General features: G+C 37.8%; 2 protein-coding genes across 7 annotated transcripts in view; one reads left to right on the top strand and one right to left on the bottom strand.

Annotated features, from left to right (window-relative positions):
* The window catches only part of MYO6 (myosin VI), a 79,869-nt gene extending 74,655 nt beyond the window's left edge, over positions 1 to 5,214 (top strand). For 3 of the 4 annotated variants that reach the window (XM_069851343.1, XM_069851342.1, XM_069851341.1), the window contains 2 exons: positions 134 to 352; positions 1,817 to 5,214. In XM_069851343.1, coding sequence (XP_069707444.1) covers positions 134 to 352; positions 1,817 to 2,016 — 419 coding nt within the window. In that variant the 3' untranslated portion in view covers positions 2,017 to 5,214. The remainder of the gene's footprint in view (positions 1 to 133; positions 353 to 1,816) is intronic. The other variant, XM_069851344.1, reaches the window with a different exon arrangement.
* Positions 5,215 to 12,065: 6,851 nt separating this feature from the next.
* IMPG1 (interphotoreceptor matrix proteoglycan 1) overlaps positions 12,066 to 23,166 on the bottom strand; it is a 56,747-nt gene continuing 45,646 nt past the window's right edge. Inside the window, exons 13-18 of one of the 3 annotated variants that reach the window (XM_069851354.1) lie at positions 19,699 to 20,267; positions 18,714 to 18,933; positions 15,054 to 15,264; positions 12,885 to 13,061; positions 12,606 to 12,787; positions 12,066 to 12,284 (exon numbers count right to left, since the gene is read on the bottom strand). In XM_069851354.1, the coding sequence (XP_069707455.1) occupies positions 12,253 to 12,284; positions 12,606 to 12,787; positions 12,885 to 13,061; positions 15,054 to 15,264; positions 18,714 to 18,933; positions 19,699 to 20,267 (1,391 nt within the window). In that variant the 3' untranslated portion in view covers positions 12,066 to 12,252. Of the gene's footprint in view, positions 12,285 to 12,605; positions 12,788 to 12,884; positions 13,062 to 15,053; positions 15,265 to 18,713; positions 18,934 to 19,698; positions 20,271 to 23,166 lie in introns of all 3 variants that reach the window. The other 2 variants (XM_069851353.1, XM_069851355.1) reach the window with 2 other exon arrangements.

Below are 23,166 nucleotides of genomic sequence, written 5' to 3'. Positions count from 1 at the left end.
TGGTTTGCCTTTTGGGTTGTTTGTTACTTTTTGTTTGGTTTTTTTGGTTTTTTTTAGTGGATTAATCAGGCAAGCCACAATATGGCTTTCTGTTTTTTTGTTTGCTTGACTTCTGGCTTATTTTGTATGATAGCTCAACAGAACCCAGCAACCCAGCTACCAACCAGGCAACAAGAGATTGAAATAAACAGACAACAGCGTTACTTCCGCATTCCCTTCATCCGTCCTGCGGACCAATACAAAGATCCCCAGAACAAGAAGAAGGGTTGGTGGTATGCGCATTTTGATGGGCCATGGATTGCTCGACAAATGGAACTTCATCCTGACAAGGCACCCATACTCCTTGTAGCGGGTTGGTATTGAAATCAAAATTCAAATGTTGAAAACGTTTAGAGTTGATAACTTACTTTAGAAAAAAAGGCTGATGATAAAAGTTGCCCAAGCTGTATCCTCTTTTTTTTTTTTTTTAATCAGCGGTTCTTGTCTGGGCAGAATTTGAGGATTTGGAACTTCTGTTAGTGAGTGGTGACCAAATGTTACAGAATATCATTTGAAGATGTAACTGATCCAAGTGTTTTGCTTGTATGTGTACGTTAGTCTAGGAAATTATAGACGTAATGGGAATCCAAATGTAAATGATTTTATTAAGTGTCCCCCGATTATTCACTGAACTGGAGACAGCGTAAAGATAAAACATCACAATTTATCTGGGAAAGTTCCTACTTATAATTGGTTTTTAATTAGCTTCGAAAAATTAACAGCAGTTTGTATCAAAACAATTTGCGCTTATGATAGATCTGCATCTTTGCACAGCACGGTGCTAATAGCAGACTGGTGCTTTTACCATATTTATGTTCCCTAGTATAAGAGAATAGCTTTTTAATCTTAAGCATTTAAAATAAAACCTAAATGTGGCAGTGATTAGGTACAGATTTATCTGATAATGGAATGTATACTCCTTTACTGGAGAATAATGGAAGGGGGAGAAAACATTGGAGGAATGCTGTTTGCAGTTCTGTGTTTTAAGTTTTTGTATTTAACTTGGGAACCAAGGAAAAGGCTGTAACCAATTTGTTTAGCCTCAGAGTGATGCTTTACTAGCATGAAACGTTCCTTGGTTTTCTGCTAATTATTTTTAATAGAATTCCTTACACCAGCTTTTGCTTGTTCAGTGTCAAAGCCCATAGCTAAAAGTAGCATTGCTGTCATGAATATCACATTCAGTGAATCACCTATTAAAAATAAGATTAAAATGTTGTGAGTGAGCCACACTCATTGGATTCCCTGTGTCATTTTGTAAACATTGTTTGTTTAGCATGGGAGGCTGAGAGATTAAGAACACTGACTACTTGATGAAAAGTCTCGAGTCCTTAGTCACTTTGCTGCATTTCCCTCTAAACCTGAAACTATGTGTAAAACAAATGTGGTTGTCATCCCTTAGTGGATTTCAGAATATATCAAGGTGCTGATCTTTTCGGCTTCTTTGTTGCTTTTATCTTGCTTTTTAAAGCACAGTTTTGTCAGTTGTAGCATCTGAGACCACTTTTTTGCTCTGTGTGTTTAATTTTTAAAAATAATAAATAAAATAAAAATAATAATACTAGTAATAATAACAACAAATAAAAATTAATACAGCAGCTGTAATAGTAATGCTACTACTCATATCTGTGTATAAGGACACAGCTCTGAAGTCTATTAACAAACCAGAGCTTGAAAGAGGAAAAATCTAATTAACAAAAGTCTAATTTTTGGTAACGGGACCTTTGAATGATGTAAAAGCTTTATAAAGATTATTGTTTTCCCTTTGCCATTTCAGGTAAGGATGATATGGATATGTGTGAGCTTAATCTTGAAGAGACTGGCTTAACTCGAAAGCGAGGAGCTGAAATTTTGCCGAGACAGTTTGAAGAAATTTGGGAGCGCTGTGGAGGTATCCAGTATCTTCAAAATGCAATAGCAAGCAAACAAGCTCGTCCTACCTATGCTACAGCTATGCTGCAGAACCTCTTGAAATAAAAGGTTGTTTCACAAAGTAGCATTTGAGATGAGAACCCTTTCCTGTGATACAAAGGGAAGAGCTCCTCTGTGCAACAGAGGATGTAAACATTCTATAATCATATTAGAGATGTTTAATATAAAGTGAACAGATTTTATTAATCATATGGTCTGTTAATTTGTACTTTATGATGTTTAATTTGTGTAGTCACCTTTACTAGGTATGAGGACCTTGGAGAAATTTCATTCAGTGTAGTTTGTTGCGTTTTATTTATATGTTGCATTTTCTTTAACGGTTTCTGTTATAACTCAACACTTCTCAGTAATCTCTCTCTACCTGGGTACATATTACAAACAACTGCATTGCAACCATCTTTTTATAAAATCCTCTCTTTAAAACATTGAATAGTTGGCTTCAAGTGGTAGCCTAGTAAAGAGGATGTGCTGTCTCTAATAACTGGAATTGTGAGGCCTTAGCTTTGACTTCTGTTCCAGAGAAGTCAGAGTATACTTTTATATAATCTGAGACATTTTATGTCCTGATTTGAAAAATGGTTAGTGTCTATTTACTGACTTTTTTAGAAACTGATGGAAAATCCTCCTAAACTTGAGACCCATACATTCCCGTTTCATGCATTCTCTGTCTTGTTTTAAGAGAAATGGTTTTCTGTACACTCTGAGAAGGGCATTCATATATGTCGATGGTGTGTAATATTGAAGGTACTCAAAGAATGTACTGCTTATTAGGGCTTGTACTGCTTTTCTCTGTTAGTTTCTTCTTTTTTTCTCTTTAAGTACAGATTTCCTTTGGATTTCTAATTTTCTGACCAGATTTCCATTCAGAATTCTTGGGCAATTTGTTTATCCAGGTAGTGGAATTTCAATAAATTATACAAAAGTGTCCAAGACTCCCATCTGGAGACATATAAGTTTAAGGATAGCATAAGGGAAATATGTTCAGGTTTTTGGTGGCAGTAGAACTTAACTGAATACTGAGGCCCGAGCCTCAGACATCCTGTTTATTTTAATTGTAATGAGATGCCCAAGGTCTGTACCTTATGTTAGATTGGCTAAAAATTTGGTCCAATAACAAAATGCATCATCTTCATACTATCAAATAGCTACAGGTTTTATAATACTGGAATATCGCAGTGATTCAGGCACAGCTTTATCTTAATCTCCTCTGCCAAGTTTCATAGCTTGTAACAGTTTCCTTTTTAAGCAGTGTGTTTTGGGAGTTTTTGTGGGTGGGAATTATTAATTTCATACAGTTCTTGCTCCTTGTTCACTTGTGTGAACAAAATTTCACCATGCTGCCCTTTATTTCAACAAATTAAACTTGATCATTTATCATCTTTGAAATAAAATTTCCTTGATGTCCAGTTACTTATTCAAGCTGATTTAAAAAATGAGGTATTGCTCTATCAATTGACAAAGTTTGCTTACACTAGAAATAATTTCCCGACTGTTTACTCAGGGTGAACCTCTTGGAAACTTCAGTTTTTAAATGCATAACTGTACTTTATTAATAACTTTCAAGAGGCATGGTTCTGTAGCACAGAAAAAGCTCACGATGCATACATCCTCGCTGATCGTACATTGTGCTTTCATTGCACAGTCTGCTTTTGGTATAAATGCAGGCCTTGTAATACATGTGGAGTTATTTGAGTAATACATTAATTCCATAGTAATCTGCTACATCAGGGAATCTCAGTGTCCAGTGCGTTCCTGCTCCACTGTTTGGTAGTGTGATTGTAAATGAGAAAATGTTTTCATTTGACCCAAACGAGTCCTTCACTGAACCAGTAAGTTTTGGCTGGAAGATCAATATGTATCCAACTGCTGGCTAGCAAGTTGTATATGAACCTGAACAGTGTTGCATGAGATTAAAGGTGCTGCTTATGAAGTTTAGATTACTGATTTAATGTGTTACTGGATTGGAACTACAGTTTGAGAATTTACAGTCTCCAGAAACTTAGCACTGCAAGAAGCTATGATTGTTAAGGCAGTACAAGGAAGAAAAATAAATGAACTGATTGGGCTGAGAGGCCCTACCCTGTATTTATTACTATCTAGATTTTACTTATTTACTTAACACATTCCATCTCAGTTCATATATATATATAAAACCCCTGGATCTCATGAAACTGAATGTGGTAAGCAAAGATCCTCAATACCTAAGTGCATATGTATGTCAATGCACATATATATGCTTAACTATTTTAGTATATATGTGGGTAAACATACCTGTAGGGAACTTAAATAAAATTTGAACTGAATTTTTCCAGTTTTTTCATTTGATTATGCCAGGATTTCCTTGACTGGCATCAGAAAGAAAATTTATTTTTCAGAATGGGGTGTGTGGGTATTCTGGTAACTAAATAGGCAACAGGTATGAGCTATTAGGAAAATAAAATTGACTTTGAAATAGTGGAAGGGAAACTGGTGGCTGGATGTTCTCAAACGAGATGTTCCCACCTCTCTGCATTGCTCCCACAGTATGCCTGAGGCAAGCAGAAGATGCATTCAGAGTATTCTAGTTTGTTTTGTTTTGTTTTGCTTTTCTTTTCCACCAGAAGTAGCATCTGCTTTTAGTTTTACTGATATTTTTGTGCAACAAAATTAATTTTCGATTAATTTCAGATTTCTTTTTAACATGTCAGGCATTATTCAGCTGCTTACTGATTGTTTCTGTTGTCCCATCTTCTGTGTCAGCTAATTAGACTGTTGATTGATTTGGAGAGGAAATAAAAAAGAGGGGAGGGAGTTGATCTGTAGGATTGTAGTATTACTTAAAGCCCTTCTGATCTATGGTTGTAGAGAAAAAAATATAATTTGTTTTTTAAAACAAAATGTTGGCTTGGTTCTGTGTGTTTGATTTTTTAAATTTTTTTTTAAGAATTTCTGGCCTTTTGGTGAGGGTGTCCATTATAGTTGAGATCTTCTGCATGAAACACTCCAGAAAACAAAGGAAAGGAAGAGCGTCACCAAGCTAGGCTACATTCCTGACTAGGTGATGCACGAATATTAATTGTCTAGAGACTGCTACTTTGAGGAATGCAAGGTCATTAAATACTTGTCTTTCATCCACTGCTGAGATTGTTTTTCTTTACCTTGTTGAATCTTTAAGGGTTTTCTCCAAAATCTTTATTTAAAATATTTAAATGACCTCCTAATACTGTACTGAAAATTAAAAATAAATAAATACATTCCATGCTGAAATCTCAGTTGTATCTTACTATTTTGTTTTTAAACATTTAAAGTATAATAAATAAGGGCAAATGAGAAGTTATGAGAAGTATAGAAGTATTTCATTGCTAAAACTGCCTGCTGCTTTTCTATCAGATGTTTGTCGTGCTTAAAGCTGCTCTAGTAAAGATTTGTCTTTACTTTCTAAGGTAAGTGTTCCTCTAAAATAACATTCTGATATTAAGAAATTCTGATTTAGTTGTCTTTAAGTCTTATACCTAATTTCTCAATATTTGTTGAAATAAGTATTGTTTTACTTTTGTTATTGTTTTTGAACCTTTATTGCTGTCACTTCCAACGTATTTGTCATTTGCTGTGCTGCGTTCTGTTGCATCTTTTTCATCAGTGACCAGTGAAACCACCTACAATGCTTCACATTTGTGTGTTGCAGGAAAAGCCCTTATGTCTGTGGTGGGGCTGTGCTCCTGCTTTTGTTTTTTCAAACAAAAATGTTATCAAACTTTCCAGCCTTAAGGACTGAATCAGAGTGGTATTTTTTCAACTGGGGAAGATTGAAGTAATTCAGACTTTGATATTAATGGTATATAATTTTGTTTCACTTTCCTTATGGCTTTCATCTTGAACTGTAGCTTTACAGCAGTTTTAAGATAACATGGCGTGTTTTAGTGTAAGATTAAATACCAGTTCAATTCCCTGTGAAATTTTCAAGTAAATAATTTTATTATGTTTTATCGAAATACAAAAGGCTTACATCCACCAAATATATTTGGTAATTAATAGTTGAGAGTGATAAATACAGTCATGAATAATCATTATTAAAATACACATTTTAAAATCACTTATTTTTTAATCTGACTAGTGATAACTAGTTTAGAAATATACTAAGCACATACAAAAATACATTTGTAATGGAAAAAAAAGGAATGCTTTCAGCATTCTTAATGCATTCTGAACTTACACGAGCAGTATTGAAAAGCTAACGTGTTTGCAGAGATGGCTTCCAGTGCCCTGCAAGAAGTATTTTTAAAGTAGAGTTTTATTCTGAAGTGATACTGTATAAAACCACATCTGAGGTTTCTTTTCATGATTTTTTTCTAGTTAAATAAAATAAGTAAAAATACTATCTCAGCTGTAGAAGCTCAACCTTGTTTTCTTGGTGCATTGCCTTCATTTGTTCACAATCATTAGTTTTGGTGGTTTTGCAGGCAAACCTGTTTGTGCAGTTAATTGTTTGGAACTCGTAAACAGTTCTTTTGAGCGTACATAGTAAGGTAAACTGAGGTTCAGTCTTTGCTGTGGTAACTGTGTGGTGCAAAGTAAAAAGAATTGTCTCTAAAACCAGCTACTATCCTGAATACATGAAAGTTTCACATCTGAATGAGGAGCTGTCATCCAGTATAATCATGAACTTTGTAGAAGCTCAGTTTGAGCTGTAAGTACAACTTCTGGTATGCACCAAGCAGCAAACAGTGCCTGAATATTATACAACACTGGTGCAACTTATAAATATATATATATATACTCAAGAATACTTGAATCAGGATTGTGGATCCATAGAGCATAAATTACTAAGCCTATAAAAAGCTTAATGGCCGCCTGTTACTCTGGTTAGATTTCTTCTACAAAACCTAATAGCAACCTCTCAAAGTTATTTGTGTGTATACTAAGTTTAATGTATACATACTTATGTGCAACTGTAATCTACTTGCTACTGGGAGAGTGCTTTTGAATATAAATCTTATATTCTGAAAAGATGAAACTGCAGGTATTGTGCCACAGCAAAAAGTTTGAAGTTAGGATAACCTGACAGTTCAGCTATCACTAGAAATTACAGTGAAGTGCATATGTACATATGTATACATAAAGTGTGTGTTAACCAAACATAGGAATCTGATGTTTGTAGAAACCATTAAACATTTGGTCCCAACTTCAGTGTGATTTGTAATGTGAGCGTTGTAGGAAGAGAATGATAAAGTTCCCAAACGCTTTGCACGTGGCCTTTTGTCAGTGACAGACAACTCTTATTTCTGTCTTTGCCGTTGCATTCGTGTAGGTAAGAAAAATTAATAAGACGGTATAGAGATATGGTAGAGTTTCATCTACATTGTTACTGGAATGTGTGTGACATGCAATATTGAAAAAAGCCACTTCTTGGCAAAATCACTTTCTAACACTTTGCTCTCAAATAAAAATAGAGTTAAGATGTGCAAGCACTGGATGCTTAATGCATTCATCTTAACACTGGGGATTTCTTTTAGAACATGGTCAAATAGTTGATCAGTTTGATCATGTTTATCTTTAGTAAAATAATTTGTTTATTGTCTACCGATTTCAGAGCTAAAATGTAATCTCTTTAGTAAACCTTGAGGTTTTTTCATATGCGTAATCGACTTGAAATCCAGTCTTGAATAATGAAGACCTTCTTTTTTGAATACCTGTAAGAGAAACTCTCATGAGACATTGGAAAAGCATTTTTGAATTTGCAAATCTATTATTTATCTATTGCTAATAGGCAAGATCTCACCAAAATTTTTTGAGATAATCTCCAGGTGATTGCAAGGAAAACTGAGTTAATCCTGAAGTGATTTCTTACATATTAAGTCATTGAGCTCAGAGTAAAATTATTATTTTCCCTTCCTGGTACAACAAGGCTGTATGAAATAACAAACAACTACCACCAATACCATTGTCTGAAGAACATTTTTTTTTCTGTAAAATAACTGGAATGCAGCGTGCAACATAAGAAGCCATATCTAAAGTATCTACAAGAGTCATAGTTACAGCAGACCTGGGGTAAAACAATCTTTGTGATATTCAGCTTCTCAGCATTGTTTTATGTGTAAGAATGGCAAGTGTGTCATGCAAATTTGTGAAAAATGACACCTGGAATTCTCGAACTAAGAGCAGAGCATTTGTACCTCTGTATGGCATTTCAGGTTGTCTTTCCCCCATGATGCTGTTAATGAAACACTAAATCTCTGATACTGGTGGAGGAGCTCTGACAGGCTAACTTGTATTGCTGTTGTATTGCTTTAATCCAAAACACTGTTAGCTTAATGGTCCAAGTGACTGAAATGAGAATGAAACAAATGACAGTCTTTGTTTTCTCCTCAAATTTAATTTCGGTCATCTTTCTTGGTGGCTGAGAGTCAATTTTTCATAGGATTATGCTGTCTGTCTGGGTTTGATGAGCAAGTAATGATGTATTTTATATATTTCTTCGGGAGAATCTGTAATTACTTTTAGGCTTTATCTGAATTACATCAAATGGAGCAGTCTTTGTCCATGCCAATTAGATTCATCATTATGAAACAAATTATTCTGCCATCCTCTGATCTAGTGCTTTATTCCCAATGCTTCTGGGCTATTTTGTGTCAAATAGTTCTGGATCCTCTAAGGTTTTATCTAAGTTTGTTAAAACTGATTATCTGTTGCTGCATGGCTCTTTTGCAAGCTTAGAAAAGTTTGCGAGGACTCTTTAGATGAGATCTTTTTTTCTTTTCAAGGTTTAGACCCATTACTGCATTTTTCCAGATAATGTCTTGAAAAAGAAGCCTACTCCCTATTTTTCAGCACATTTTTCGCTGAGAAACAGCCAGCTAGAGAACAGCCAGCACAGTCACTAATAGGGAGAGTAGATATTCCAAGAGAAAAGTGGTATTTTGAGTGAGCTGGTGTCTTCTGCTTTTATCTCAAAGCAACAGAGAGCACATGTAGGTGAGGAAGGCAACCAAGACTCATATCAGGAGATAATTTTTAGAGAACTTCAGCGTGTTTGACTCTCAACCATGGAAGGCCAACTGTATGTGGACTTGTTGGCCTTTCGTCTCAGAGTGAATGAGTTGATCCAATGGAATGTGTAAATTCTAGTTCAATGACACATTCTGTTTTGGCTCAAAGAAAGGTGACAAAGTGACTCGGCTGCTGGATGAGGGAAAGGCTGTGGATGTATCTTCCTGGACTTCAGTAAAGCCTTTGACACAGTTTCTCACAGCATTCTGCTTGGGAAACTGTCAGCCTCTGGCCTGGACAGGCGCACACTCTCCTGGGTGGAAAACTGGTTGGATGGCCGGGCCCAGAGAGTGGTGGGAAATGGTGTGAAATCCAGCTGGAGGCCAGTGACAAGTGGGGTTCCCCAGGGCTCAGGGCTGGGTCCAGCCCTGTTCAAAGTCTTTATCAATGACCTGGATGAAGGCATCGAGTGCACCCTTAGCAAGTTTGCGGACGACACTAAGCTGGGTGGAAGTGTGGATCTGCTGGAGGGTCGGGAGGCTCTGCAAAGGGATCTGAACAGGCTGGACCGCTGGGCAGAGTCCAATGGCATGAGGTTTAACAAGGCCAAATGCCGGGTCCTGCACTTGGGGCACAACAACCCTATGCAGTGCTACAGACTAGGAGAAGTCTGTCTAGAAAGCTGCCTGGAGGAGAGGGACCTGGGGGTGTTGGTTGACAGCGACTGAATATGAGGCATCAGTGTGCCCAGGTGGCCAAGAAGGCCAATGGCATCTTGGCTTGTATCAGAAACGGCGTGACCAGCAGGTCCAGGGAGGTTATTCTCCCTCTGTACTCGGCACTGGTGAGACCGCTCCTCGAATCCTGTGTTCAGTTCTGGGCCCCTCCCCACAAGAAGGATGTTGAGGCTCTGGAGCGAGTCCAGAGAAGAGCAACAAAGCTGGTGAGGGGGCTGGAGAACAGGCCTTATGAGGAGCGGCTGAGAGAGCTGGGGTTGTTTAGCCTGGAGAAGAGGAGGCTGAGGGGAGACCTCATTGCTCTCTACAACTATCTGAAAGGACGTTGTAGAGAGGAGGGTGCTGGCCTCTTCTCCCAAGTGACAGGGGACAGGACAAGAGGGAATGGCCTCAAGCTCTGCCAGGGGAGATTTAGGCTGGACATTAGGAAAAAATTCTTCACAGAAAGGGTCCTTGGGCACTGGCAGAGGCTGCCCAGGGAGGTGGTTGATTCACCTTCCCTGGAGGTGTTTAAGGCACGGGTGGACGAGGTGCTAAGGGACATGGTTTAGTGTTTGATAGGAATGGTTGGACTTGATGATCCAGTGGGTCTCTTCCAACCTGGTTATTCTATGATTCTATGACTCTCACAGTCATTTTATTCCTCATGTTAGACTATTAGTGGAGCAAGAGCCAGATACCTAACAACTTTGAGAGGTAGCTGTGGTTTTCTGTTACTTGCAAGAACTTGTTTCCTACTGAGTTCAGAGAGAAGGAATAGCAACAGAGCAAGTTCTTCACCTGGACATGAAAAATGTTTGTTAGTTATCAGAGGGGTTTTCATTTGGTTGGATTTTTACCTGGTCAATCACCCTGGAACAAAGTTTTGCAAACATTTTCTGTGTAGTGGCCCTGTAACTAAACTAGAGACATTTTTCATGCTTAGGAAGGAATTGATGGTTATTTTATCTTCTACTGGAGTTTTATGCTTATTTCCATATACACCTTTACAAATATAGAGCTGTACTACAAAGCTGTCATTACATATTGCAAAACAGAATTTGTAGAATTTTCAATTTGGCTTTCAAGTTCTCGATATCCACCTCCTCCTGAAAATTCAAGTGCCGTATTCTCTTAAAAATCCTAGCCCTAGAGAAGTTTCCTAGATAGTGATATGGAAGTGGTGCTCTTAGTTTTAGCTCACAAAAACTCTGTTCTGCATATATTTTTCTTCCTCTATGGACTTTTTTTCAAGTCTTTAAAAATATTTAGCATAAGAATTTTGATGTAAATGCTCATTCATTAAGTAACGGTGAAAAATAGCCAAAGCCACCTTTTATTTTTTTAAATCTATTTCTATTTTTGGTTTATTCTTACTAAATTAATTTCTTCAGCTAGGACTTGAGATTTGTCAATATACTTCTTAACAATTCAAATGGAGTCTGGATTACACAGGCCTGATTTTCTTCCGCAGATGGGCCATTTTATTTCTTTCATAAAATATTTAATGCTTTGGTAAGTAGTAATTTTAAGTAGTTCAGCTGGTACGAAAGTTTATTGGTCTACAATTACCCCCAGACACGTTTCTTTTAAGATGTGTGTAAAATACTAATTGCAAATGCCTGTGTTCTTGCTTTTATTAGCAGTGAAACCAATTCATTCTTGAGCTTTTCCCGGCTGCTGCTCCCTGATGACTTGTCAATCTTTATCGCTGCATTCCAGTCCCCTCATTGCCTGCTCAGTCTCTAACTGGGACCTGGAGTACTTGAAGAGACCAGACCTGGGTATGATGAAGATGAGTGAAAATAAATCTTTCTCTATGGTGTCATTTCTTGTTACGATGTACTGGCTTAAGCCAAAGCCTGGTATCCTGTCTTCCGTAATATACAGCTAGTGTCAAGCAATCTTGCACTGACATTCCCCACAATAATAATGGGTGCTAACAGCTATAGTGAACCCTTTTTGTTCCTAATTAGGCTGTGGTTCAGAAAAATGAAAGTAGCAAACTAAAAGCTTTTTGTCTAGCTTTCAAGAGGGCATACTTGGATACATCAGAAGTAAAAGACAGTCTGGCAATTTTAGAGGAATTTTCAGCTCTGCTGTTCTCCTTTCTACCTTCCCACCTCCAAAGACACAAAAAGTTGCAAGTTGCAAACTTGAAATAATGTTTGATATATAAGCAGTATTCTGCTCAAATTAGAATTCCTCCTTGTTAAACCTCTATGTAGCTAAAACAGGCGCAAGATACTTCTAAATGATCTGCTATTGCTACTTAAAACGTCCCCTTTGGTTTGCATTTTGTGTTGCTTTTTCACTTTAGGTAGTCATTCTTCCTTCATGTGTTTCAGTGACTGCTGTGTTAGAAAAAGGGTATTCAGAATGGAACTTTGTTGCATAAAAACACTTAAAAAGGGATTGTTCATGTCATATCAAGCATCCAAAAAACTCAAGCTTTTCTTTGTATGATGCAAGTACCAAGAGGCTTCCTGGTAACATTAACAAATGGGAAAACTCCGCAGATTTTTAAAGCTCTCAAAAAGTCACAAACCTTGGTTTTGTCTGGCTGATGCTGGAAACGATGAATTTCAGAGACTAATGGTCAGTCTTGGCTTTGTAAACTGGTCTGGTGACCTACAACAGTTAAAAAAAAAAAAAAAGCAACACTAGATTAATTATTTCACTAGATGGCGGAAAGCACTTGGATAGGATGGACCACCAAAGCCATGCGAGAGAGCTGTAAGGAAAAGCAGTTCTACAGTCCTATTATGAAACCTACACATCAGTTAATGTGGAAAGCAAATAAAGGAATTAGTACTTTTAGTTCTGAAAATGCCAAGTGAGAGATTAGAATAAAATTTGATTTAGTTGTAGAGTTAATATGCGAAGATGGACCTGTTATTTGAGGTGGGGCTGTTTATTGAGGGGTAAAAAGAGGATTTCCATGCATTTTACCTCCATGTTGAGTTGTGTTTTCAAGTTCGTGTAATGCTTCATGACCAATGATCTCTGAGGAACTGACACAAGAACTTACACTACAAGGCGTATGACAAAAGCTAGTTATGGGTTCATCATGTTCAAAAGCAGGATTAATCCTTACAGCATTTTCTGAATTGCAGCTGATGAGAGTAGGAGTTCTACAATGCAGAACATTTTTGTTTAGGTGAGATTTTGAATTGCAAATGAAAAAAAAGAATATTTTGAAATGTGAAGAAAAGATCGTGAGCAGCTTACTGCAAATTAGAGTGTCTTTTGCGTTTTCTTCTTAACTTAATAATTAAAATGATGAAAAGAAAAACAAGGCTTACTAAGCCGAGAATAAGAGGTTTAAAAATGAAGGGCTGTATGGGTTCTGGAGCGAATTTTGCACAGCGTTGTCCTTGGAAAAGCTCGTGTCTACGTACAGGGCATCTAAAATAGGGAGAGGAAGAGAAAAATGTACAGAAGTCGAAGGCAGAATATGCAGAGTACCTCAAATAAAAACAAAGGCAAATCTGCAATTAAATACAAGCACAGTATTTCCAATACAATTAATTATTATGAGTCTATATGAAATAATGAAATTGATAGTAGAAGAAAGAAAATATTCTTTGATTCATGAGAGTGAGTGATGCTGATATATTCTTTGCCAACCTACAAATTTTAAGGAAATTGTGCATTTGGAACTCTGACAAATTTCTAGTGTCACAGGTAAAGTTGAAATGACATTTGTAGTTTAGTATCTCAGAAGTTCAGGTGTGTTTTGGAGTAACATCTAAATATATCTTTGAATCTTATATTTTCTTATTGGTGATTTTAATGTGAGTAGCTAGATCTGAAATAAGTGTTCTTCTACAAATGGCTCTCTATAAGCATGGGAGATGATTGCCGTAGTTTATATGGAAACACAGGGGTTGCAGTTAGTGGAAAAACTAGCATGGTTCTAAGTAAATTCACGAGTGAAACAAGTATAATAGGCCATAATTTTCTCTCTGCAGACTGTACAGGTTTGCATAGACTGGCACTGTTTGTTTGTAACTTAGTATAATTCACAAAAAGTTTCATTTATTATTTTTAATATTTCTGGTGGTTGAGTCACCTTCCCTGGAGGTGTTTAAGGCACAGGTGGACGAGGTGCTGAGGGACATGGTTTAGTGTCTGATAGGAATGGTTGGACTCAATGATCCGGTGGGTCTTTTCCAACCTGTTGATTTTATGATTCTATGAAATTATGGTTTGGTTATTACTGTATATCAAGTCAGGGCTTTTTCTTTAGTGCATTTGTCTTGGAGGAGTAGACTATACCCTTTGCTACTTCAGTAAAGTTTTGAAGAGGGCTGCTTCAGCTCACAGGCTCATTTCTAGTACAAAATACTGCAGCTGCACTACTGTGACTCTGCAAGTCAGGAATTTATTAGTAACTGTGATGAATTTAATATAATTTCCTATTATCATTTGTGTCACGCCCACTGGAGAAAGTGAATTGTAGAAGTTGTGTTGTTACAGTGAAATTATCATATGAAGCATTTGCTTAGTGCGCTTATTTTTTGATGTTATTTGTAAGTAGACTGAAAGGCACATCATTAACCTGGTAAAGTCACTATTAAGAGAGAATAAAGTGCAAGAATTGTAACCTATCTCTTGCTTATACCCTGGCTGGTTTACTACCATGTGCCAGTCTAGTGTACAATTTCACAGAATGCTCTGGATAATCTAGGCTTACAATGAGATGAAACTTTATACTTTTAAAAGAGAATCAAGATGTTCAAATACTGTGGTAGTTCTCAATATTGGCTTAACATAATTTCATGTAAAAATCCTTATGGAAGGTGTTTGCAGTTAGGAGGAGCTGCTAATCTTCCAGGTCTTTACCAGTAAGCCCTGAAAGCAGCCTCAGCCTTCATATGCTTTATTGGGTTGTCTGCAGTCAGAATAGTGATCATGGCTGTGTTTGTAAGAATACAGGTTTTCTTTTCATTAGATCTTAGAAAAACATAATTTCTTAAAATACTACTATGTAATCAATAGCGAATTCATGAATGCGTTATTTCATTTTTACAAGAACTAGATGATCTTTAAGGTCCCTTCCAACTCAAACCATTATTCTGTTTGGAAATCTGAAAATAACGCATGGTTTTGTACGTATTATCTCTGCCAGTGATGCTGAATTTCCAATGAATTTCTAGAGGATCTCTAAAATCAACTAGATCATGATGTTCTCTGTGTGCTAACAATCAGAAAGGGATTGTCCTGCATGATACTATAGAAGAGTATTGCAATGTAGCTTAAAGTGTCAGAATGTTGAAATACGATTTATTATTATAGTTTATGCTGTTGAAAAGTGTATACGCAGCCCTACTTGTTCATGCAATAGAGATATCAAGGATCTGTTAACAGATTTCATGTCAGGTACTATTTATTTACCTGCAGACGGCTCCTCTTCCTGGAACTAACTCACATTTCCCACCATTGACGCAAAGATGTGGTTCCAGCTCGCACAGGCTCCGGCAGGGTAATCCGTCTTGGCTTGCATAACCGGGTTTACAAAGGCAGTCGGCCTCTTTTGTCCCCTCATTCATTATGCATTCGGAAAACTCATCACATGCCATGAACTTGCATGGGTCTGCCTGATCAGCTGTAAAGGATGGGTAAATCATTAATTGATGCGCTACCTCGAAGTAACTTGGCAGGCTTGGTGGTATCTAGAGAAAACAATTCGCATTTACTGGCCTGCTCCTTGTGAATGTTAATAGGAGGATGAACGTAGTCGAGCATGAAAGGACATACGTCCTTCCTTCTGTAGATGGCACAGCAAGCACGAAAGCTTATATTTGCTTGTACATTTGTTTACCCTCTCACTATTAAGCTATGATTTATTTTTCATCTCATCATCGAGGGTTTTCACATTTGGATATTTTTATCCATTTTTTAATTAACAGTGCTGGTTTTATACTCATCGATACTATGCTACAGCCTTGCACGTGTGTAAGGAATAATGTTGGCTCTAATGATCTTAAAAACGTAATTTAGGACAGGACAAGGGGAAGGAATTAGATTAGATTATCGAGTATTGTGCAATACCATGAGGACTTTGTCCAGGGAGGTGGTTGAGTCCCCATCCCTGGAGGTGTTAAAGGGATGCGTGGATGAGGTGCTGAGAGGCATGGTTTAGTGGTTGATGGGAATGGTTGGACTTGATGATCCAGTGGGTCCTTTCCAATCTAGCAATTCTATGATTCTATGACTGCCATCTAGAAATACTGGCATAATCCAAAGCAGGTATGTTCTTGCAGCCATGTGTTAGCACTGGGAAAACTGTTTTGCTGTTTTGTTTTTCTAAAATTAGTATGGGATGCCTGTGAGATTAGGTGAAAATGAGCCTCCTAATGTTCATAAGAAGGTCCAAATCAGAGACAGCTTAAAGTCCTAATTTCAGCAGTCACAAAAGTGTTTCTGCTTTCTCATTCTCTGCTTCTAACTAGAAACTAAAGAAGACCAAGAAAGAGTAATTTTAAGCCATTGCTCAGCCCAGCTGTGTGCTGATGGAGTGAAAAGGAGGAGAGCTGCATCCAGCAATCTTGTTTTAGAGGCAGTTTCCTGCGTACTATGGGGCAAAAGATAGAAGGCAAGAGATGAGAAGCAGACCAGGGGATACAAATTCTGTTCTTGCCAGCAGTTTCACTAAGATGTGTGAATCCAGAAAGAAAAACAAACAAACAAACAAACAAAAAACCCAAAAGAAATTGTACAAAGGCAAGAAAGAGCGCAGAGAAGGAGGACATGAGAGCAGATGGACAGATGTGAGGTGGGCTGTGCAGGACAGCAGGCCCTGAGTGACTGGATCTGTTCAAAGGAAGTTTGCAGATGTAGTTTTAGCTGTAGAGAACAGGTCTGGTCTATAGAAATCAAAATCACCTAAGACATTGGTGCAGAAGGAAACTGGCCCTTTTTATTTATGTGAGATTAAAATTTCTTAAGAAGGAAAACCTGTAGTTTAAAAAGATTTATACTGAATATTGTGGCTCATACCTGTAAGTACTATCTGGGCTGAAAGTTTTCTTCCAGAGCCAATTCATGGCCGTAGATGCTCCATAATACTAATTTCAATGAAAAAATGAGCATCACGTTTTTTATAGTCTTATTGGAAATCTCAGACACACACTGTGCTTAACTGGTAGAACTTAATCCAGCAGAGCTGTTCTCTTTTAATCCCTCTACAATTACATGTCTAGTTACCTTTTTGTTGTTTTAAATTTAAGAATAGTGAGTTTTAGCTCTACTTATTTATGCTATATACAATGTGCATGTTAATTTGGGATCTGCTTTGCTCCTGGACTGTAAATATGTGTACAAGAGAACTCTAACAACTAGGCATCAAAGTAATGCAATAAATTACAAGGTAACTTTATTTTCAGGCAAACCTCTGCTTCCTAAGTAAATATATATATTCCTACTTTGCTCTGGTCATTGATACTACTGATTAGGAATTACAAATTTTATTCTCTGATGAAACAAAACCAGCTGTCAAATCAAAAAGGGACATTGCTTGTTACAGATTCTTGTAATGGTTAATAAAAGAGTCTGTATGATGGAGTAATTGATTAAAGCAGTAACAGCTGCATTAGCTGCATGTCTCCAGTCTCTCCCCAGCTTTGATGGTGACAGGTTACCTTCAAACTAGTGGAAATAAAGGTCAATGCTATTAGTAAGGAGAGACAGACTCTGCTTAGGCATTGCCTAGGGTTGTGTTCTACAGCCCTGCTGTTTTCAGTGCATTTCTGTTTGTAAAATAGAGCTTGACATGAGCATTTCCCAGAATAGAGGGTCATCTATTTGTGATAATGTTTAATTTTCCTTAATGAAGTGTTGGGCTACATACTTGCTGTACTTTGTCATCTTCTCTGTGTTTTCATTTTGTTTACATTACAAAAAAACCACAAATGCATGCATGTATTTCTAGAAGCACACTATGTTGTTCTGCATGATATTATGACCCTGCAGCCAGCCCTTTACAACTGCTGAGTCTCGATGTGTGCTTTGGACTGTCATTTCCCATCAGTGTTTCAACGTGGTTTAGCATTATTGCCACTAGATGGCTCTTACTTTCATAATAAATAGGAATTTGCTTAAATTACCTTAATTTACTAAACAGGCTGTTTTTCTTTTTCGGAAAGTGAAAAGACAATAGGGCTTTGAAACACTCTTGTGGGAAGGTACTGGCTTTCTAGACATAATTTCTTCTATTTCAATGTTTTGGTACTGCTCATGAGCCTTGAAAGAACAGCTGTCAGCAAACTCATTGTGATATAGTTTTATTGAATAAAACTGATCAGCTGTTATGGATGAAGATGAAAGAATTTAAAATTTTTCTGTATTTGCATTTTTAGAAGGGATTCTGGAGTTACAAATCGGTGGAGTGCTACTTACAGTAATGCTCCAGACATTTATTATTTCAAGAATAATACTATAATAATAACAATATGTCTATATTCTATATTACAATAATTATAGAATATATAATATATACATATTATTATTATAGTATATATATTATTATATTATAGAATATAGACATATTATTATAGTATTATTCTATATTCTATAATAATAATATGTCTCCAATATTTCTCCAATTATTTCTAGAAATAATGTCCTCCTGTCTTGAATTCTTTAGCCCTTTAAAAACAGATCCAATGATACTCTAAACTATGGTTAACTTACCACATTACAAAAAATCAGATTATGTTTACATACTTAGGAACAAGATTTGTATAAGACACTCCTGTAAACTCCACATAAGAATTCTTTATAGCCTTTTTCTAGAGAGTTTTTAGTTCCCCATATTTGGCCTTGAAAAGCAGTTGGTGCACATGCACAAATCTCCACCCAGAATTTCATAAGAATATGCAACTATGTCTGCAGATAATTTGCAGCATCTTGGATTTTCTTGTTACTGCTGATCACTGGGAGGCTATTGCTAATATTGATATTTCCAAAACAGTAATACTTCTGAAGCTGTAACAGTCTGGAAAAGATTATCTGCTTGGTTTTGGCTTTGCTCATACATTATTAATTCAGTCTTACCTGGCTCAATATCCAGGGAATAGCTGTCAATCTGCAAATTGAGGTGTTGGGCTGCAGCATCACAGAAATCTTCCAAAACGCAGTGTACTGCTTCTGTGATATTGTATGGCACTGTCTTGGCAAATTTCATTTTGCTGTTCACAATCACGCTTCCATTCCTGAAGTTGAGTATTTCCAGCTGCTTAAAACCTGTAAGGTTGGACTGAAGGTAGGGAAGTAGCTGCAAAACAGAAATTTGCCAAGATTTTAAGTACCTGGTAATAATTTTATTTATAGTCACTTTTAATCACCAGTACAGACATTACATGCTATTTCTCTGAATTTAATGAGACTATTAAACTCCACCCCCAAATTCACTTTTCTGTTTAGCCCTGTTCTCTTCTGGACTTTTGCATCTTTCTCAATAATATATTGAGATGGATGGGCAGCAATTTCCTCTGTAATGAAATGCACAGCAGTTGGGGAGTTTATTCAGCTGGAAGAGAAAAAATCACCTCACTCAAAAGCCAACTTTAATTATTTTCAAACGTTCTATCCAGGCAGGTTAGGGCATAACATAATAGGCATGTTACTGAGCTGACCTGCTGCCCTATTGTACCCATAGAGAAAATCCATATCTAATCACATTCCCTCTGCTAAGCTGTGGTGTATTTTAAAAGGCCTATTTTTAAATCCAGCATGTAGACACAAGCCTTAGATGTAATGGGCACTGCTAAACTGTTCACCTGAATGTAAGAAAAAGCCAAATAAATTACATGCCAGGTATATATCTGGAGTCTCTTAGCAAGTGAAAACTTTCATTGCTGCCTTCATAAACCCTTTCTTCATACCCTGTGAGCATCCCAGGATTATCAGTCCTTTAAATTACGGCTTATCAGACCAAATTGCAGCAGAGTCTGATATTGTTAAAATACTGTGCTCTTCAGTAGATTTTTTTATGCTGTGCCTGACTATTGCATATGTTGTAAAGTTGATTTTCACCCACCAATTGCATGAACTGTTGTTCTAGCGCTTTGTATTCTTGTGAACTCCTATTGAAGAGGTCATCAGAAAAGTGCATGTTGGTTACCCTCAGGCTGAAGAAAACCACTAGCTCTTTGCCTTTGGCTGTGGTTGTCATGGAGCTGGTAGTTACATACTTCAGCGTAGGAGCTGGGGTGGCTTCTACAGGCTCTGTTGTCAGCACTGAGATATAACCGCTGCCGTGCTCCACTTCATCCAGCGCTGCTGTGCTCATGACACCCATGTGATCTAACTCAGCAGCAATATCCTGCACTCCTGTCCCTGTGTCATCGCGAGGAATACTCTCAGATACAGGCACTGAGGAATCTGGTACTTCAAAGGGCTGTTCGATGATCTGAGAGTGGCTGTAGGAAGGGCTGGTTGCTGCAGGCGGTGGTGCTGTTGGGTCTGAGAGTAGCACACCTGTAATAACATCTTCAGGCTGCATGGTAGAGAGATCACTTGAACCGATGAAGAAAGGCAAGGTTTTGTAAATGCTGGCTGTAACCAAGATGTCATCACCTGATGATTCCGTTTCATCCATTATCTTAACTGCTGCAGAAAAACAGGGGAAAAACAAACAGCTATTTTGAAAAGCAGGCATGACAAACATCAAGCATAAGGACTATCATGTTTCCACTAAGGCATTTTTAAAAACAAGCATTAAAAATATCTACATATGAAAATGTTATTTCCATCACCAAGGAAGCACTACAGGAATAAAACACCTCATCCACATGTTTGATGAGATTTCTGTGGGTGCTGCATTTAAACAATAATTACACTAGGTAAATATTTCCTGAGCCGTTCCAAAGTGCATTCTTGTTTTGAACATACATAATCACACTGTCAGTTTACATTGACTGAAAGAGTAGATCGCAGCTTTGAGCTGTCTACTCAGATCAGCTGCATGCTGGAGTCATTTTGTTCCCCTCTGTGAGACATTAAAGCTACTATTTGCCTGTAATCATAAAATGTGGTTAAGAAAAACAGCACAGCCTCTTCAGATGCAAACTCTATCGATTTAACTAAAAGGCAACAGTACCAGTGAAAACAAATTCAAACCTTAAGAAATCATCGGCTGCACGTGAAGCAGCCATTTGACTGAGATGCTGCACTTTCACGAGGTCCCTACTGGGGCTTGGAATGGATTTAGGAAGTGTAGCTGAAATCCAAATCTAAAGCAAGATGAATGAGTCTCTTTGAATTTGGCTTGTAGCTACCCGGCCACAAAGACTTCACAGAAAACAATGACCTCTAAGCAACAGATATCTAGCAAAGCTTACAACTTTGTCCTTTTCCAGTGATCTACTTATGTGGGCTCTTCATATGGGACTTCTAGCACCTCCCTGCAGGCAAAATCACTTATCAGCTGAGTGATAGGAAGGAAATTTTTCTCCAGCTGACAAACTCTTCCATTCCCTATGCACTAATTTCCTCCCAGTGGCCAATGAAAGTTCTAAGGGAGAGCAAACTTTGGCATTAGAAACAACCCCAACTGATGGAGGTGGCAACCGTGCCACTCATGGCACAAGAGTTGCCTGTGGATGTTCTTTGTGTCCCTTTCCATTTCCTTCTGTCTAAATGAACAAGATACAATCTTCTGCTTATTGTATTGAATAAACGTACATTTTCAACAAAGAAGACCTTCATATGAGCTAGCTGTCTATTTTCTTGACTCTGTTAATTTAATAGCACAGACTAGCTCTTTCCTTCCTCTGTGCAGATACGATGCCTTAGTCTAATGTGTATTATTTTCTATATAGCCCCATTCTGCTAAGCTAACCACACTTCTGGAAACTGCAGAGAGTTGCTCTAAGTCATGGTATGTGTTTTGCTAGAATTTGATGCTTGAGAAGAATTTTCTCCCATTTGGTTACCACTTTGCATAAACTTTGTTAAGAGTCGCTAAATAGGCAGTTTATCCCTTTATAATATGTTTCATTATGTATTTTGTAGTATACGTATGGTGATTCAGTGATAGTAGTGTAAAAGGACACCCCCCAAGCTAATGGAATAAAATTAGTTAATAATATAAAATTATCAAGTAGTATCATATAGATGTAAAAATTAACATATATAAACAATAAAGAAGATCAATAGATACATTGCCATTCAGAGGCACCTGGACGAGCTTGAGAAGTATGCCCATACAAACCTTATAAGGTTCAACAAGGCCGAGTGTGAGGTCCTACCCCTGAGCTGGTGCAACCAGCCGGAGGATGAAGGGATTGAGAGCAGCCCTGCCGAGAAGGACTTCAGGGAACTAATAGATGAAAAGATGGACAAGGGGTGACCTCATTGCTCTCTACAACTACCTGAAAGGACGTTGTAGAGAGGAGGGTGCTGGCCTCTTCTCCCAAGTGACAGGGGACAGGACAAGAGGGAATGGCCTCAAGCTCCGCCAGGGGAGGTTTAGGCTAGACGTTAGGAAAAAATTCTTTACAGAAAGGGTCATTGGGCACTGGCAGAGGCTGCCCAGGGAGGTGGTTGATTCACCTTCCCTGGAGGTGTTTAAGGCACGGGTGGACGAGGTGCTGAGGGATATGGTTTAGTGTTTGGTAGGAACAGTTGGACTCGGTGATCCGGTGGGTCTCTTCCAACCTGGTTATTCTGTGATTCTGTGTGATTCTGTGAACCAGCAACGTACACTTGCAGCCCAGAAGGCCAGCTGAACCCTGGGCTGCATATAAAGGAGTGTTTCCAACAGGTCAAAAGAAGTGATTCTACTCCTCTGCTCTGGTCAGACCCCGTCTGGAATACCATGTCCAGCTCTAGAGGCTTCAGCACAGGAAAGATATGAACCTGTTGGTGTAGGTCCAGAAGAGGGTCATAAAGATGTTGAGGGGGCTGGAACACCTCTCCTATGAAGAAAGGAATTCCTATATGCAGACTGGATATAAGGAATTTTTTACAAAGAGTGTAGTAAAACACTGGAACAGGTTGCCCAGAGGTGTTGTAGAAGCCCCATCCCTGGAAACATTCAAAGTCAGATTGGACAGGGCTCTGAGAAACCTGATCTAGTTGAAGGTGTCCCTGCTTAATGCAGGGGGGTCAGAATGGATGACCTTTAAAGGTGTCTTCCAACCCAGGCTACTCTATGATTCTATGTACAATAATAAAATAACATGTAATAGATGGACTAGTGTCTGGTTAGATTTACAAAGTAAGTCTGAGCTAGATTTACTTTTTGATTCCTCTTCTAACTTGTCGGGAATTTTGAGAAAATGCGTTCGTGTAGTATTGATCTCTCTTCTAGAAGGCATTTAAAAGTGAGATGTATTCTCTAAGTGAGTAATCATTGTTCTCTATTCAATAGCTATTTATCTTTCATGAAGAAAACTATCCAAATATGTGCTGGAGCTTTTAAAGTGCCCCTTGTTGAATTCAGAACATACACAACGAATTTATGTAAGAAAGATGCCTGATTTTCCCCTTACATAATTTCTGT

This window comes from Phaenicophaeus curvirostris, chromosome 2 (genome assembly GCF_032191515.1).
Source record: "Phaenicophaeus curvirostris isolate KB17595 chromosome 2, BPBGC_Pcur_1.0, whole genome shotgun sequence".
NCBI classification, from domain to species: Eukaryota; Metazoa; Chordata; class Aves; order Cuculiformes; family Cuculidae; genus Phaenicophaeus; species Phaenicophaeus curvirostris.
Note: the sequence above shows the minus strand (reverse complement) of the source record. Positions and strands in the feature narration are given on the sequence as shown.